Source organism: Spea bombifrons, chromosome 1 (genome assembly GCF_027358695.1).
Source record: "Spea bombifrons isolate aSpeBom1 chromosome 1, aSpeBom1.2.pri, whole genome shotgun sequence".
NCBI lineage: Eukaryota > Metazoa > Chordata > Amphibia > Anura > Pelobatidae > Spea > Spea bombifrons.
Window position 1 is genome coordinate 154,059,356 of NC_071087.1, and position 17,840 is coordinate 154,077,195.

General features: G+C 39.7%; 1 protein-coding gene across 2 annotated transcripts in view; it reads right to left on the bottom strand.

Annotated features, from left to right (window-relative positions):
- Positions 1 to 6,048: 6,048 nt before the first annotated feature.
- RAI14 (retinoic acid induced 14) overlaps positions 6,049 to 17,840 on the bottom strand; it is a 57,218-nt gene continuing 45,426 nt past the window's right edge. The window contains exons 9-18 of one of the 2 annotated variants that reach the window (XM_053448136.1): positions 15,359 to 15,537; positions 14,512 to 14,540; positions 12,859 to 12,948; positions 12,279 to 12,365; positions 11,857 to 11,911; positions 11,320 to 11,438; positions 8,414 to 9,925; positions 8,030 to 8,179; positions 6,924 to 6,989; positions 6,049 to 6,404 (exon numbers count right to left, since the gene is read on the bottom strand). In XM_053448136.1, coding sequence (XP_053304111.1) covers positions 6,327 to 6,404; positions 6,924 to 6,989; positions 8,030 to 8,179; positions 8,414 to 9,925; positions 11,320 to 11,438; positions 11,857 to 11,911; positions 12,279 to 12,365; positions 12,859 to 12,948; positions 14,512 to 14,540; positions 15,359 to 15,537 — 2,365 coding nt within the window. In that variant the 3' untranslated portion in view covers positions 6,049 to 6,326. The remainder of the gene's footprint in view (positions 6,405 to 6,923; positions 6,990 to 8,029; positions 8,180 to 8,413; positions 9,926 to 11,319; positions 11,439 to 11,856; positions 11,912 to 12,278; positions 12,366 to 12,858; positions 12,949 to 14,511; positions 14,541 to 15,358; positions 15,538 to 17,840) is intronic. The other variant, XM_053448137.1, reaches the window with a different exon arrangement.

The window sequence follows — 17,840 nt, forward strand, 5'->3', positions numbered from 1 at the left end:
ATCATAACGCTCATATAATCCACCCCCGCCAATTATTTTTTAGGTTTATTAAAGTCCATATAAAGCATGCAAGAGAATTCAAAATATATATATAACGGGAATTCAATGTTCATAGAGAAACGGTTTCAGTAAAATGACTCTGTTCTCTTTATTGGTCCAGTTGATAGAATTTAACGCGGTGCTCAGAAAAATAACAACTTCTCTTTTCTCTCCAAATGGTTTATTATTCATCTACAGCACTACCACCCCCATCACTCTGAGCAGTGGGTATGACAATTCTAAGCAGCAGACTGAAGTAATCCTAAATATCTATGTATATATATACACTGTGTGTATACGTGTGTGTGTTATATATACTGTGTGTATATGTGTGTGTTATATAAATATATACTGTGTATATATATGTGTGTTTTATATATATATATATGCTGTGTGTATATGTGAGTGTTATATATATACTGTGTGTATATGTGAGTGTTATATATATATATATATATATATATATATATATATATATATACACTGTGTGGAATCTGGATGAATATTGTGCCATTTATCCTGGTTTTTCCTCTCGCCATTCACTACTGACTATGTTGATGAGAAATCATACCTCTCAAACTCGGCACACGGGTAAAAATTCGCAGTCCACGAACGAATCCACGAGGCTCCAACACACAGGACGCATCACTATAGCAACGGAGAATAGCGGCCCATAGGAAACCATGACAACGGGGCGGCGCTTTGCTGACGTAACTACAACCGGATTCCTCCATCGCCATCTTTGGTGTGGGAGATGGAGTCGTTGTGCCAGTACGGAGCAGCGCATGGGGGTACATCCCTATACTGACAGCCAATGAGTTACTGGGTGATGCTGACGTAAATTTATTTACCTACAGACCTGGAAGCGGTCCGTAGATCGCAGGACGCGCTGTTTTGAAGAGTTATGTACTCAGTATGCTACAATTCCAATGCCAATCATCTCAGAGTTCTACAGCCGTCAAAGTTACAATACCGTGCATAGAAACAGCAGCAAGTAAATAAATGAAACAGAAATAAATACCATGCAATATTATTATTTGAATCAATAAATCACAAAGTCACATTAAATGCCTGGATAAAGCCACGCCCTGACCACACCCACTAAATCAAAAGTGTCCCACTCTGCCCATGTGGAGCCGGACATAGGGCTTTCTATGAGGATGTATCTACAACTATGGCAATTCCACCTGGCGCCACACGGGGGCAGTAGCTACATATGCTAAAACATAATCAAATAGCAAAGCGAGCGCCGTTTTCTGGGGCAACTTGAATAAAGATGTCTTTTGGTACACAGTCCTATTTTGGGGTATCCATATTACTTTGTACATCGGCTCAGCACCTGTACCTGGGAACTGCAACTATATTAATAAATGTTCAAATAACAAAAAAAACTAAACAATAGAAACCAAAGATACCGTGGAAGTAGGGTGACCGCGTCGGCCATGTTTTCCGGGCCCCACATAATTTTGACATATTGCACGGCTGGAGACATTGTATCAGGAGAAAACGGCCACACCACACAAGTTCGCTTTTAAGTGATACCAGCAAATATTCATCAAAAAATTTAATAAATTATCTAAACTAAACTAAAACATGGAGGGAGTTGGTATTCACTAGCTTTGTTAGACAGAACGTCCAGTGAATTATGGCTAAAGTAACAGGGAACCGGCATGTGTGATATTTGGATTGTGAGGAATGGGTGCTGAGTGGGTTTTTGTCTCTCGACGCAGAAGAGCAGGAATTCCGTGAAGTTTTGCACGAATGTCCGTTAGTTCCCGGTTTGTCCGTTAGTTCCCGGTTTGTCCGTTGGTTCTCGTTCCCCCCGTGTGATTTGCATGCACTAAATCCAGCATTCGCTACAGTTGTGTGTCGCCTTCGCAGCCAGAGCGCTGACACTACGTAGGGTGTTAGCGTGAGCTGCCGTCAGACACGCCGTATGTGAAGCCAGAGTATTGTCACAAATACACAAGCATTTAGCTGTTTTTGTGCCAATACATGGCTTGTGTAAGGCCGTTGGATGCCATTTGCAGCATAAATATTGACATCATTACACTGCATGCCCCGTCAGCGTTATGCAATCGGTGCCATGTTGCAATCTGCAAGTGGCTTCCAGGCAGGGCTGGACTGGCGATGTCACGGTAGTCCTGGCACTTTAAATCCAGCGGCCACCTCTTGACCTTATTGCTGGATACGCTCTACCTTGTTATGCTCATGTAGTGTGTGTGGCCGGGCATTTCCAGCCGCTGGCCAAGGGCTCAGCGCCGGGTCTGCCGCTCGAGCATCTTCCCGGTGTGCCAGGCGGCAGGCCACAAGAACTAGCTTCCCAAATAGCAGAGCATCATGGGTAGGCGAGTAGATGCGTGAAACACAAATAAATGAAACTTTTACTACTTACGAAACTTTTTGCAACAGATATTATATATATTCCCTATGACTATAACGAAATGGTCATCATCTATTGGCTGATAGTAAGATTGCAAGCTCGGTCTTATGGCTCACAGGGCGTTTGTTGGTCCAAAGTCTTAATTTCCGGCATTCAGTGCATTCCGCGCATGGTCTGGCTAGACATGACTTTCAGCTTCTTACTGAGCACTTCAAAGACCAGCGACTCTGTTTCAGGACCCATTTAAAATGGATTTACGAAGCGTAACAATTACCAAGATCGTTTGGGAGCAGCGTTTCTTTATAGAAGGACCAAGAACTAAGTTAAAGCTGTGAGCTGATCGTCTAGAGATGCCTAGAGGATCGTGTATAGAAACTGATCCAATCTGCAGGAACATTCCATCAGTTGCCATGGAGATAAGACAACTTTTCAAACTTTGCACCACAATGACTTTTTGTACACAACCCCTCGGTTTACGTCAGCATAGGGAACGGGATCAACTTCTCAAACGGAAAAAGCAATATTCTTTTTTAATTATTATTATGATCTTTTATTTATTTAGCGCCGGCAATTTACGCAGCGCTTAATACAATACATACCGTATATTCAAGGGGTCTGACAAGACGAGCACTGACAGACAGAGACAAACCGATACATTAGGTGGAGAGGCTCTGCTCGCAAGCTTACAATCTTTAGGGAATGGGGTGACAAACATAAAGTCAGTCCTTGGTCCTGAGCCTTATGTCTATCCCATGCATGTTTAAATTAAATCCCCCCCACTGTATTAACCTCTACCACATCTGCCGGGAGGCTGTTCCACTCTTCTACTGCCCTCTCAGTGAACTTAAACCTTCTTACATTGCATCTGAGCTTCCAATCCTCTAGTTCCAGATTTAGTTTTAAGACCACACAACGATCTAGGTTTGTATGTGTTTGGTCTTCCCGATTACAATACTTGCGTTCAAGTGCTCTGTAACCTTCAATAAGAACCTTAATCGCCATTTAACTTGTGAGATCTCTTTACATCAAATAAAACCCGAAAGGCGGTTAAGGACAGAGGCTTCGACCGACGTTACGTCAATAAGAGGGCAAAGATGAAACTTTGGAATTCGTTAACTTTTTTATTTCTCCAACAATATGTTTTTCCGCATACATTTTATAATGTAGAGAAGCAATGGGAAATACAATGTAAACATCACATCAGAAGAATGTAAATTATGTTTAATAAATATGTATACGGAAACACATGGACCCCTGTAATGATGGGGGGGTCCATGATATGACACACAGGTACAACTCATCTGGCAGGGATCAGGGCAAGATTTAGCAATTATAATGGGGTTTTTTTATTACCATAGCAACCAATGCGATGCTCCAGCTTTTGCTATAGCGATAAGTCTGTAAGACTTTTGCCCCAAATCACTTTATTCTTTTTAGACAAAAAGCCCCTTTCGTATTTATCTTTAATAGGACCTGAATGTTAATAACCCACATTGTTTCGGAGGTGTCTGGATTAATAGAATTAATATGACTTCAGTAAAAAAAAGATACATATATATATATTTTTTTTAAATATAATGATGCAACGTGAAATAATTTTGGTTTTTAATTTGGATTAAAAAAAAATCAGATATTCCATATGTGAATAATAAAAAAAGAATGATTCCCATATAAAATAACAGAGCAGTAGGCAGAAAATACAACTACCATTTAATCCCATTTATAAAAAAATACGCTACTTGAAAATGTTTAATTATCACAAAATAAATGTGTATTTAAACGTTATAGAGGAATAATATCTTTGATGAATGAATGGGCTCAGTACACCAAACAGGGTGTTAACATTGTCTTGGTGATTTATCCGTATTATAAAATAAAATGAAATTACGCAATAAATATAAATATAAACAATACAAAATATTTTAATACGTTTAGAGTCCACAAAAGTGAACCGGGAAGATTCTGAACAAAACATAAGGTGGTTACGTCCAAAATAATTTAAATACGCGGCCCAACTTAAAGGAACTGTCAACAAACAAAAAATGTCATTGTAATTTATTGATTTATATAGCGCCATCATATTCCGCAGCGCTGCACAAAGCTCATCCATCATTCTATTGCCAGTCTGGTTTTAGTCCTATACATTGCAGATAAACCTAGATAAGTTTAATAGCATAGCATTTAAGAGGTTAATGTGGAGTCTTAACATACTTGGGATAAAACCATCTGAATTTACAAACTTTCTGTTCTTTTTTTTTTTATTATAAGAATATTAATACTTCGGTGCTTGAGTTAGTAGCCTTAGAAAAGGTCAGTTACAGATATTTACCATGTCAACGGCGGAAATGTCTGTTTTATGTCTGGAAGCAGAAGTGCTTTTTAAAGTTAAGATGTCTTTTTCTTTTAAAAACTGTCTAAACTGGTTAACGTGCCATATCTGCATCAAACATAATATTCACACTTTGCCATATCACATTTGTTTGCTTTGTGTGTCCGGTTAATTAACCCAGAATCGTTTTCCTTGCTGGGTCATGTGACTATAAATAAGGGCTTCTTGCCTGGCAGGGAGCTTTCAATGGCTTTAAGGCTGTCGGAGTAATTATAATTTTGCTCCAATAGGTAATATATATATATACGTAAATGAGACATATTCTGTAATATGAAGTGGTGACCCCATGCTAGCCCAAAGAGTTGAATTACCTTTTTGTGATGGCATTTAGCCATTCGTGGGGACCTGCTGGATATCTCGGTGATCATGATCGGTATGGAGACCTTTCAGCTGCTTCTAGCTCGGCTCCTATCATGGGCACCATTGGCATTTTTCCAGGGAGGTGCAAAATATTACCCCTATCCATGGGGCATGGCATATACAGAATAGGGTGGCATTATCAAGAAAATTCTAGGGGTGGCAAGTGCCCCTTCCTTTTCCTTACTGTGGACGCCCATGAGTCCTCCACCCCTGACAAGTCAGGTATTAGGCTTCAGGCCACACCAGTTTGCCCAGCCTTATGTTCTAGACATACTCAATATCATTATGCAGTTCCACATGTATATTATCACACAGAGAATTGTCTTCTTTGTCAGTATTGGGCTGGACCCAGATATGATCATCATGTTGGTTCTGCTGTTTTATAAAGTGAAAGCTAAACTGAATGGCTGATTTTATGTGCAGACTTTCACCCCTATTAGATTAATACGTTCATCATGCTAATGATCCTTTATTCAATAATTATTACATCTCAGAAGTTTTGGTTGTTCTTGTGGTGGAGCTTTGGGATGGAATTCCCATTGAGCCAGCTTTGCCCATTGGATAAAGTTGCCCCGTATACATATGTATCCCTTAAGATAGACACCGACGGTAGGTCTAGTGTGAATATTCTTACTGATGTCTACGAATGATAACGTACGGTTCATAATGTACTGTGCAGTCCACCATTTCCTATAACTTAGACAAGGAGCCTGATTTACATCAGTTAAGGCGGCACGCTTAAGAAGAATAATTAAAAAGTACAAGAAAAAAAATCAGATTTCATTACAATTTGTATGAATAAAATTACTAGAATATTACTAGTACTGCTATAGTAACTAGGATGTATGTTCTCCTGAATACAGGCTACAGAATCTAATAAGTTCTTATCATTTTAATACATTTTGGAAAATGAACTATTCTAACCTAAGCTTCCCGAAGGTCCGGGAAACAATTGGAAGAAAACTATTAGGGTTCATAATAAAAAGTTCAACGCAAACTGTGGTTTCTTATCAAAAAATATAAAATACATAATTTTCTGATACAGAAGAACTCAAAACGTTTAAAATCCAGCATATCTGATGCATTTCCTGGAAGGATAAGTAATACTAGGAGGCAGTGCTATATGAACTATCCGTCCTCATGTGAGTTTATCCATCAGATCTTTTGCGATTGGCTTTTACACATAGTCAGTATCTGTTTCAGCACTTTCTGGACATCTTCATCCATTTGACCCTGAAGATGGAGAAAAAAAGCCATTATTATTCATGGTAAATAAAATGCTTGTTAATATGCGTTAAAAAAGGTAAGAAATAAAAATCATTTTTTAAAATAATTTTTCTATTTATAAAAATGACCAGTAACAGTTTCCATAACTGATATATGGATATAAAGGATAGTCGACAAATGTGGAACTGAAACCCCTGTCAAATATAGCAATTATAAACATAATTTAGGAGATATATCCAAGAATAAACGCATCAGGTTTAATAGAATTAAGTTTAAAAAAATAAAATCTACAGCCCAAGTCTCCCATTGTTTTATTTTATTTCGTTCCAATAAACTTTATCTGCAGACATGGAGGCCGCCATTGTTGTCACTCATGTGCTATTATCGGCGACGTTCCCTGAGCTGATTCGTTAAGTCAATGCTAATAACGTCAGTTCCTCCATAGAATTTCAGATGGGTATTTAAGACCAAGCCGTTCTATTGCTTATGTTCGAAAAGGGAGACATTTTCCAGAATATATTTTACCTGAACTGCATATAGAAGATGCATCCTGTAAACTGACACAATATCCTGGTGTTGTTTCTTTGTCTCCTAAAATGAAATAATCATATAAGCATTTTAGTTTAAATGTATTCATGTATGCTTTTTATAAATAAAAAATAAAACCCAGACCTATGTGTAGTAAATAAGTGACTGCGTACAAAATGGTATAGTAACAGAATATATATATATATATATATATATATATATATGTATGTGTGTGTGTGTGTGTGTGTGTGTATACCATGAAAAGGGCCATCTTAACTTCTTGACCAAAGGAATGATCATTCCTCTTCAATAAGTTATTTTCCCCTTTATTTAGCTTATTGCACCCATTTCCTGGCAGCTGATTTTGGTTCTGATTTGTGATGCTAAAAGCTCTGACATCATACTGTCAGCTGGTCAACATGACCTGATATCAGGTTGTTTTAGGGAATCAAAGAATATAAGTAAAAAATGTGAAATACTGACGTAAAAAGACCTTGTAACAATTTTTTAAAAAAAACTATTATATTAAAGGTATAGAGTTTTACTATGTCCGCCATTAAAAGAGATGTATGATGCATTGCATAATGCAAGCTTTACAGATTATCTAGCATACAGATATAATATTCCTGAAAAAACCTGCAATCTATTATACATCAATTAGAATATGATGGTGCGACATAAAACAATAAATTATAATAATAATAATTATAATAATTAGGTATTATCTTTACCAAATGCTTTCATTCTTATGTAAGGGAGAGTTAAAAGAGCTCTTTAATTCCCAGAACAAACACAGATCTGAGAATGCGTTCTAGAGCAAGCAAAAAAAAAAAGTTAAGTCTAAGAGGAACGTGACAATGTATCTGGATAAGAGTTTGGCGAGTCGGCCATAGGTTGGATTCACCCAGCACATACAGAAAGTTCTCTCGTGCATCAATACGGATGCCTGCAGGGACCATAAAGCTGAAGTGGAAGAGTTTGAGCTGGCTTGACTTTGGCTCTCTCTCCTCCTTTCTTCGCGAGGCTGGTAGAACTGCAGCCTGAAGCAGCCGTAATCTGGCTAATAGCGCTGTCAGACGGGTCTCTGCATGGTATATACGTACCGCCAGCTGGTTCTGCAGTTGTTTGACTTGTTGCTGCATGGCTTCCAGCTGTTGGCTCTGTCTCTTCGGAGTGCTTGACGAGAAGGACAGTTGAGAAAGGCTGTTTAGCGCTTCCTTCAATTTACTCACTTCTTTGGATAACTCGTTTATCTGCAAGTACACACCGCAACACGTTCTATTAATACAATACTTGAGGATGATAGCGTATTCATTAAAGTCAAGCCATGGCCTAGAAAATGTGGGTAAAATGTTCATGCAAACAACTGCTTGTCTTAATTGTAAGGGAACTAAACAGTTAAACTTAACATAAAGCATTTGTATATATATATATTTATGATTGGTATCTCTTACCATATACAGCACACGGAATATACACAAACCCACCTTTTTATCTTTTTCTTCTTCTAATTTTGAAGTGTTTTGAGTGAATTTCTTCATTTCATTCAGCTCTTCCTGGGCTTTGTCATATTTCACCTGAAACCCGTGGATTTCTTGCTCTTTTGATCTAAGCTGTGACTGCAAACTTTCTTTTTCCCCCTTTAACTGCACAAGTTCCATTGCCACTTGTCCATTGTTCATAGATAACCTTTCTTTCTCCTTCATAAGGTCTGCTAACTCCGCAGACAAAGTGCTAATCTCTTCTTCTAGAGATGCCTGCCGTTGTTCAGAAGCTTTTCTAACGACCATTGTTTCCTGCGCGATGCTCTTTTGCTCTTCCAGTTCTTCTTGTAAACGGCTGACATCAGATTCCTTGGAAGCGAGCTGCACTCGTAGCTCCTTTCTTTCCACTTCCATTTCGCCAAGAGTATTCTTTAAAGCATCAATAACCTTCACTTGCTCCGAAACCAGCGGCGAGTTCCCCATCTCCTTCTCTAGCTGTTTCAGCTGACACACTTCTTCTAGAGTCCTGGTGTGCTCCGACATGAGATCACCTAAGTCCTTCTCCACTTTCTCTTTGCTCTCTTTAATTTCTTGCACAATTTTGGCATGCTCGTCTTTCTGGATGAAGTCAAGCAGGAGATCCCGTGAAGCTTGCCTTGTCCTCTCAACTTCCACCTGGGCTTCGCTGTACAACAAAGACAGATCACTTACTTGGCTGCTTAACTCTTCTATTCTTCGAGCCATGTCGTCCTTTACTTGTCTATCCTGTTCCTGGGTTGCCAACTGCTTCTGACTTTCTAATTCCTTCTGCCATTTCTCCAGTTCCTCTACTTTCTCTTGGTACATATCACTTAGTTTAACATTCTCTTGATTGATCTGTTCTATAAGAGCGCGGTAAGACCTCTCCCTTTCCTCTTGCTGTTCCACAGACACCAGCTTGACCATGCTTTCCGTTACTGTATCCAGTTGATGTTTCAAATCCCTCAACTCCATCTCTTTCCTTTCATTTTCAGCTTGGGCATCCTTATACTCGCTATTCAATGCTTCTAACTCTTCAAGTAGCAACAATCTTTCTTTACTTGTTCTAGCGTTCTCTTGTAATTCCTCCGATTCCTCAGGCACATCAGTTTTTTCCCGCGCACTTTCTAGGTTTTTTTCTTCTAATCCATGAAGCTCATACTTTATCAACTCGGGAGGCTCTTCAAAAACCTCAGAATCAACAGACTGCCGAAAACTAGAAGAGACGGAATTCATCCGATCCTCCAACTTCTTCCTTTCCTCTTCCGATTGATTTAGTCGCCTTTGCAAGTCTTCCACGGCTTTCTCAAGGTGCTTCATTTTCAGTTCACTACTCGCTGTTTCGGGTTGGGAATCAAAAGAAACGTCAGAGTTCTCAGAAATGACGGCGGGTGACTTTGCGTCTTGATTTTTGCAGAGAGACATGCTTAATTCTGCCTGTGTGGAGTGAAACGAGTCACAGCTAATATCCACCACGGGCTCATTGCTGACTTTCTCCTGAGAAAAAAGCATAAGGAATAAAGATTATGGCAAACACCTTTCAGCAAAAAAATGCTTCTTTTTGAATTACAATCCACCTCCTTTCCAATCATGGTTTCGTGGAGATGAATATTTATTAAAAGTGCAGTTATACCGGAATATAACACTTTTGTAACCAAATGCAGCATTTGCTATATTATTCCCTTTATCGCCTGATTACTACATTTTCAGGGCATGCATAATAGCCATGTGACAGGAAAGGAGGCACTGATAGGCTGTTGCGACACAAACTGGAAAGTTTCACTGTCGTTAACATATGATCGTTCAGAAGAAAGAATAAAATGAAATCTGCAGAGGTTCACTTGCTAAACGTCCTAGAGAGGACAATTAATGCCTAATTGGAACAGCACCTTTAATAGGACAGAAAAAAAAATGAATAAAATAAGATGGTGATTATCCATTGAAGTTGTGCAGCACAGTGAAGACAAACCAATGGCCCGCGGCCCATAATGGGCACGCCAAGCACTCTGTTGAGGAATACGACCAAGTTGCCGACTGACCGTCGTCCGCCACCCTGCCAGGTCTTTCCAGAGATCATGGATCTCTTTCTAACCAGCCCAAAATTCTGCATTCTTCAGATTGCTGCATTTATCCGTCAACAAAATTAGATATATATATATATATCTGTATCTAAGTGTGTGTATATGTATATGTGAGTATGTATGTGTAGATGTATGTATGTATATGCGTGAGTACGCATGTAAGTGAGTGTGAGTATATGCTTGTGTTTGTTATGGGGTTTTTTTTAATGGAAGGTGAAAACAACACTCACTACAGCAGGAGCACATGACATGTTGGCACTTTGAGGTCTGCAACTTCATCAAAATATGAAATATGTAAGCAATACATACACAATTTATATATTCTTTTTATGCAAGGACCTTTACGGATTTTACGGACTGATTCAAATTATAGTTTAAAGACAACGTGGATGTATGAAGTCCTACTTACATCGGGTAAATTCAACAAAAACACAAGCCAAAAAGAAATGTCAACAGCATTTGGCTCCTAAATCTAGGACGGGCCCAAAGACTTCTTAACGCCTGAGTCTTTATAGCAGGAAAAACGGGCAGACTAGATAGGCCTGACGATTCTTTCCTCCCATTAAATTCTCATTCAAGAATCTAGGGCTGCGTTTCTTAATGGGTCATGTATTCTTCTGGGTTCTGCTGGTGGGTCCAGAGACCTTCCGAACAAGGTCATAACTATATGATAAAAAACAAGGGGCACTCGATGAAGTAAAGTTGTTTACTGCTGTGTAGTAGGGAATCCACTGAAAAAGTCTGATTGGAGAACAGTATGGATACAATTTAAATACTTTTACTGTTCAGAACATACAGCATTTCACATACCTGCAACTTTTCTTGCAACTCCTTGTTTAATAAGGTGAGATCAGCAACCTTTGCTTGGAGTAATGAAACGGCGTCTTGATGCTCTGCTTCTGAGCTTACATCAAACAGACTGTCATCCCCTGAAATTCAAAATCAATAAAACGTCACGTCCAGCGTGTCTACGAGAGACCCCTTCCGATAAACGAACGTTACTGAGCATGAATACTGTATCCTTCCCTTTAACTATACGTGCGCCTCTGTGATGTAGTCGGTGGGCCTGGACATGCTTTAACTTGTGTCTGTGGAATCCTTTTTTGTAGAATTTGACATGAATGGCATATTTGCTGACCACGTGCAGTTAAAAGCATGGGGTGGGGGTTCTGCTCTAGGGCAGGTTGTGACCGGTTGTGTGTTCGGCAGCGCCAGATGACCGGTGTGATATAAACATGAAACCGTTCTCAACTTCGTGCCAGTGTATAGGAGTAGGTATCGGAATCCACGCATACGAGTACAATACTAGAGGACTCTCGGAAACGCACGGCTCCAGGCTATCCTCACCTGTACTGTCACTCAGTCTGTCCTTATATTCCAGTCTGGAGGCAGCAGAGTCGTCCTGAGAACGAAACAAAGTTTAAAATGAAATGATTTATTCTGACTGCCTATCCTGGGCTAAATAAAAGAGAAATACATTCTGCATCTAAAAGGCTAAAAGTGGCTCAAAAAACCCAACATTTTATATTCCATTTATTAATAGAGCAGCAGCGGATTTCATATTACAAAAGAGGCAGCGAGTAGACACAGCCTGACAACAAGATGAACGCACTTTACAACATACTAGTACAGGAGGAGACGAGGACCTTGGTCTTGTGAGCTTACAATCTATTCATTTAACATGTTACCGCTTGGTACGGTGGTTATGCCAGTAGTATACCTAAATTAAAAGTTACATTTTCTTTGTTCTGACATGTATTAAACATTACCTTGCTGGGTTGATCAGGGAAGAACACTTGCCCTTTTGGAGACAGTGGTGTGGATGTTGATGACAACGGGGTGGACATGTCACTTAGCTTGATAAAAATAAAGAATAAAATCAATTAGCTGTCTTGTTTTCTTATTGGGTTTTTCAAGAACTTATCAGTAAGGCTAAACTCGTTGACATGTGTTAAATGCCCTGAACCCACCCGCCATGTTCCTCGCTCCTCTGTTAGTTTAGCGATATTGTAGGATCCTGCCTTTCTGCTATCGGTTGTCTATCTTTGTGGAGCAGAAGAATGATCAAGATCATAAAAATCCTTTGGAAACAACTAAAGTTGTCCTTTTTTAACTAATCCAAGAAAATCTATTGTAAAAGACCCTTTGCTGCTCTTCTCCTAACCAGTTACCTGTTCCTGTGTTAACTGGAACTTGGGTTATGGGTTCAGAATACCCAGCGGGGCTATCGCTGAAAGCATCACTTATCCCTTTGCGGTAAAATAAAACACAGATATACAGACAAACATTGACCCCGCATTGTATGCAGTAAAACAATACCTGGATACACAGACAATAAATATGTTTTACCTGTAAAGGACTGATAGGAGGTGGTGGCGGAGCTTTGCGCTTTTTTGGAGTCCCACTTCTCTCAGAACTTAATTTAGTGACTTGATCATGCTGGAAGTTTTATAGGCCAGAAAAATTGAGCTCTGTTAGTTGGGTTAGTAGAGATCAAGCAAGTTTCTAAACAGTTCTACAACTACTGGGCATATTTACTAAAGGGCCACATCGCTGCTGCCTGAAAGCGTCGGCATCATCCCAGTGGGGTTTGGAAGCCCCATCAGTGGTACAAATGGTATGATGGGAATCAGCCACATTTAAACCCCCAAATGGTTCATTGTGTTCATTCGAAATACATAAGTAATAAAAACCCAAACCTAAACAGAAATGTTCACATGTATCCAAAACATTACATTTCTACTAATCACAATTTACACCAGGTGTAAAATAATGCGGATATATTCAATAACGAATGGGATTTACGTATTTAGAAGGAACCGGTTACAAATGTCATCTACACATTATATAAATTTGTTGTATGTGCATCTCGTACAATAAAAAAATGTAAAGTAATACCGCTTTTAATCTACAGCCCTGCAAACATTGGCTAGTACAATGTATAGAACAATGGTGCGATATAAAATGTAGTAATAGATTATGTATGAATCGGATTAAATGTAATTCATCGGTCACAATGAGTTATCAATCTTGATATATTTGGATCTGGAGTCTGGGGCCATGAGTACACATCTCTAATTTTTTGAACGGTGATAATGGATAGGCAACTTGGCATTCCCAATCATGCCGCTGAGTAAAAGACCAGCTAAGAGAAGAACGAGAGGACAAGGACAGAAAATAACTTAATATCTTGCCCACAATGGCAGTCTAGACCTAAAACGCAAAGTACATTTCCTCTGACCCAGATGGTCATTGGCCTTGGTTGGCCTCATCAGTGAGGTATGGTTGGTATGCCTTTAAGCTCAATAAGGCGTTCTGTGTCTGGGGTATACTTTGTCTCTTTGGGAGAGATCCCCTAGAATTTTTCAAAAACTGGCATGAAAGGGGATCAGCCAAGAGGAGACAGCATGAAAAAGCTTGCGTTGCAGTAATTCTCTGCTGAGAACTGTCTCGTTTGCTTAACACTGCAGCTGCGGCTACTACAAATCTCATGGCGCACATTGGCATTTACATACATCATGGCAACAGCGGAGTCTGCATCACTCAAACGTTAATAAATGAGTCTATACATGAGTTGGAAGTGCCAGAAAACATGTCCATGGCTACTTTGCCCTTCAGTAAATATGCCCCTTATATATCAGGTAACAGACGAGTACAGATTGGTGAGAAAGGAAAAGGTGCAGCTAGGCATCGGACTCGCATGTCCACAGAGTAGCTGCCATTTTTAAATGGTCCAAAGTGCTTGTGGGGGCCCAACAGCAAAGTGTACACTGTGTATGTGCAAAGGAGATGTCTTCATTACATGCAGTATTGGATACAGACATTTCTATATTCTAATATTAAAGTTGGAAAGAGAAAGGATCTTGGTTATCTTCAGTTGCAGAAATAATATGGAATAACTCTAAATGATTAAGTTTATCACTAAGGAAAATACTTTTTAAAGTGTAAATAAACCCAGAATTCTTTTAATTAAAATAATTTTCTCTTGGCAAAAAGAAGTACCTGGACTGGCTTTGTTGGGGTCTTCATGCCTGTACAAAAGAAATAAAATGATTGAATTGACAGAGCTAGAAATTATTCCAATATATTTTCAAATTCGAATCGACTCCTGTTTGAATAAGCCGATTTGCCATATGCCTTGCATGTTGCATTATGAATCAAACACCATATCCCAGACATGGCATGTGATCCTACCGATACCTAGTGGCGAGCTGAGGCGGATGTGGTGGGTCACATCACCTGGGCTCCCTAGTAGCTCTGCGGCGGCACATAAAGGGTTATATGACCCTCCGGTGGTGATGTGTAAATTAATCTGAAGATAGGCTGTGTACAAAGTAAGTGAGAGAGTGTGTGTGTGTGTGCTAGCTATGGCTAGCATATGGTGTTAGAGTAAGTGTGTGTGCTAGCATATGGTTTTAGAGTAAGTGTGGGTGTTAGTGTATGGTGTTAGAGAGTGTATGTGTGTTGGTTATAGAAAGGAGACAAAGAAAGCCAGCACCCAGGTGCTACTAACCTTAGGCCTATCCCTGCTGATACCCCTCTGAAAACCATGAACACACAGTAAACCCAGCTCACTTGCAGCTGCAGTAATATGATTTATTTCAAAGCTTTGATGTTCCCTGAGAAATACTAAAACTTTACGTGCCTCTATCGTGGAATAAATAAAAGTCACTGAACATTTCTGCAGCTGTGCTGGGTTTCTCGTGTTACCCTTATAATGGCAGGGAGGTTGATTGAATGGAATGACACAGAAGGCAACATTTGTTTTGGTCGTCAAAAACCATGATAATGAGAAGACAATGTGATGCAAGTCCGGGTCTGTCATGGTCCAGTCTACTGCCACGCATACCTGATTCTTGGCTGAGCTTGGACAGAAGGAGGTTGACGATCTTCAAGTTTCCGGACACTCTGGAATAATGAAGAGCGTCATGTCCTAGAGCATCTGTTGCCTTGAGGTCGGCCCCCATATGCACTAAGATGTCCACCATATTGAGGTTACCGGACTCACATGCCAAAATTAATGGAGTCCTAGGAAGGAGAAAACCAACAGATTGGTCCAATGAAACGTTCTAATAATTTTGATAATTTTAGCTGGAGAACAAAGAAACATTTAATTGTGCTGATTTATACCCCTACTGATAAATGTGATCTGTAGTGTGTCGGAAACAGCCCTGGGATTTGTGTCAGGTAGGCCCTAGTGTGCCTTTGGGCTGGCCGACAGTGCGGCTGCGCAATTAAATAGTTTTGTGAGATAGTGGAGGATTTCAGGTGCGTTCCAAATTTTTTTTTCTCCATATATTCTCTTCCCAGTCTGCAGGTAAAGGGATTTAAAGCGCTTGCATGTGAAAACACAAAAATAATCTAAACAATTAATGTGCACATTTTCAAAGTAACATGTAGGTGGCATGAAGAATGTTTAATGGAGACACCTCATTTCCCAAGCTGGTGTACCGCCATTGTTTGGGTGACTTTCCCAGATCAGCACACTGAATCGATACTTTATGGCAATGTCATTAAAGTCGTTTTTTCCGTAGACTTTCATTAGTCAGGGTGTGTGACTGGGTGATTAAGACTCGGTCATTCCAGTTTCCCACAGGCAGTATGATAAGGAGCCAGGGTGTTTGTCTAATAGTTTAGACAAAAAAAAGTATTATATTTTTAAAAACTAATTTTTAGTAATACTTCTCGTGAAAGCTTCCAAATATTTGTTTTAACGCACTTTAGTAACATACAGGACCAAATTAATCAGGAAAAATCTAGGCTCTAAGATTGTTCTTCCGTGTTCTGACCCACATTTTTGAGAGCGCTGTAGTACTTAAAAGGCACGCACTTTGAATTGCTAGTTGTCATAAACAAAGATAAGCAATCTTGAATAGAAATAACATGTTGCAGGACTGGTTAATGTTATACAGATTTTCCTTCTATTATGCGATGACCTTTTTAAAGAGACAGCATGGAGTACGGTAGGTACGCAGGACGATGGGACCGTCACCATCACAGCTTCTAGAATAACTCCATTAATGTACTGACTGAAATTATAGATCACTGAAAATATTTAGTTTAATAGTTTACGTCAGGGATCCGCGGCAAAACTAACATTATCTCATCAATCTTTAAGAAAAAAAAAAAAGGTTTGGCACGATATAGTGTATAGTTTGTTTGGGGAGGTGTAACAAAGGATTTCATTAAGTGTACAAAGCCTGAAGCGTTTAACTTGAAGAGGACAATATCTGAAAATGGTCAGAGGTAGGCAGCAACAAGCTTGCAATGGGGCTTTTCACAAAATGCCTCCAAGGAACCAGTGACTCCCGCAAGCATTGGAAGGTATCTGCACATACGTGGACACTCAAACTACGGACTATCTCCCCAGCAAGGTCCATGAAGAATTTGGGGTACGACTATTGGTGGTCAAGTTGTATGGAATAGAGGCACTTTCCCCAAGATCCATCCAGTGGTGGTGCTACCTCTGCGATTGAATTTGCCAGAATACATCGTTATTGACTGTGTGGATTGGCAATTTTACCCAAAAAGAGTGACTTGCACAGATTTTACCACTACCAAAAAAATCCTTTTTTGCATTCCTCAAAAAGTTGACAAGATGTCTCATCTTCAAAGAATGCAAGAAGATGTAGATTTCAGGAGCTAATGTGATCTCTTATACCATTAGTGAAAATCATTTCAAACAACCATTAATCTACCAACCTGCGGTATTATCCTCAAACACGTACCATACCTAAATTCTTCTTCAATGAGATAATGTCAAGCTATGAGTACAGCACTGAAACAATCTGACCTTTATCTACGGGATGCGCTTTACTGATGTACGTGGAATAAGAGCGTTACTATTCTTCGGAATGCCGGGTAAACCTTCTGTCTCATATACACCATGATATTTAATTGTGATCATGTAATTCACTTAGCTAATTACTAAGGCAGACCTTGAAAGGTAGATATATCGCTGCCAGATATACCCGCATGGTGCTCCTCATCGGTGTACATTACTTGATAACATGCATGTAGACGCTACCAAAAACTACCCCCATCTCAATCCATCCACAGAACCCTGCTAGATAATCTAACATGAAATGAAAAGGACGGGCCAAGGAGCTCCACATAGTTTGTGACATGTAGAGGTGAACAAGTCTTCCCATGTTGCGGCAAAGAGCCGAGCCGGGCCACAGGCTTGGTTCGTCAGTCCATGCGCGAGCCGAGCAAGGCGCCCATGCAGCACATGAAGAGCCCTGACACAAGATCCTGCCAACTGCAGCCACGCGTCTAAATAACATTTTCCTTGTAAGCAGAAGTGTTATGTTAATAATAATAATAATACA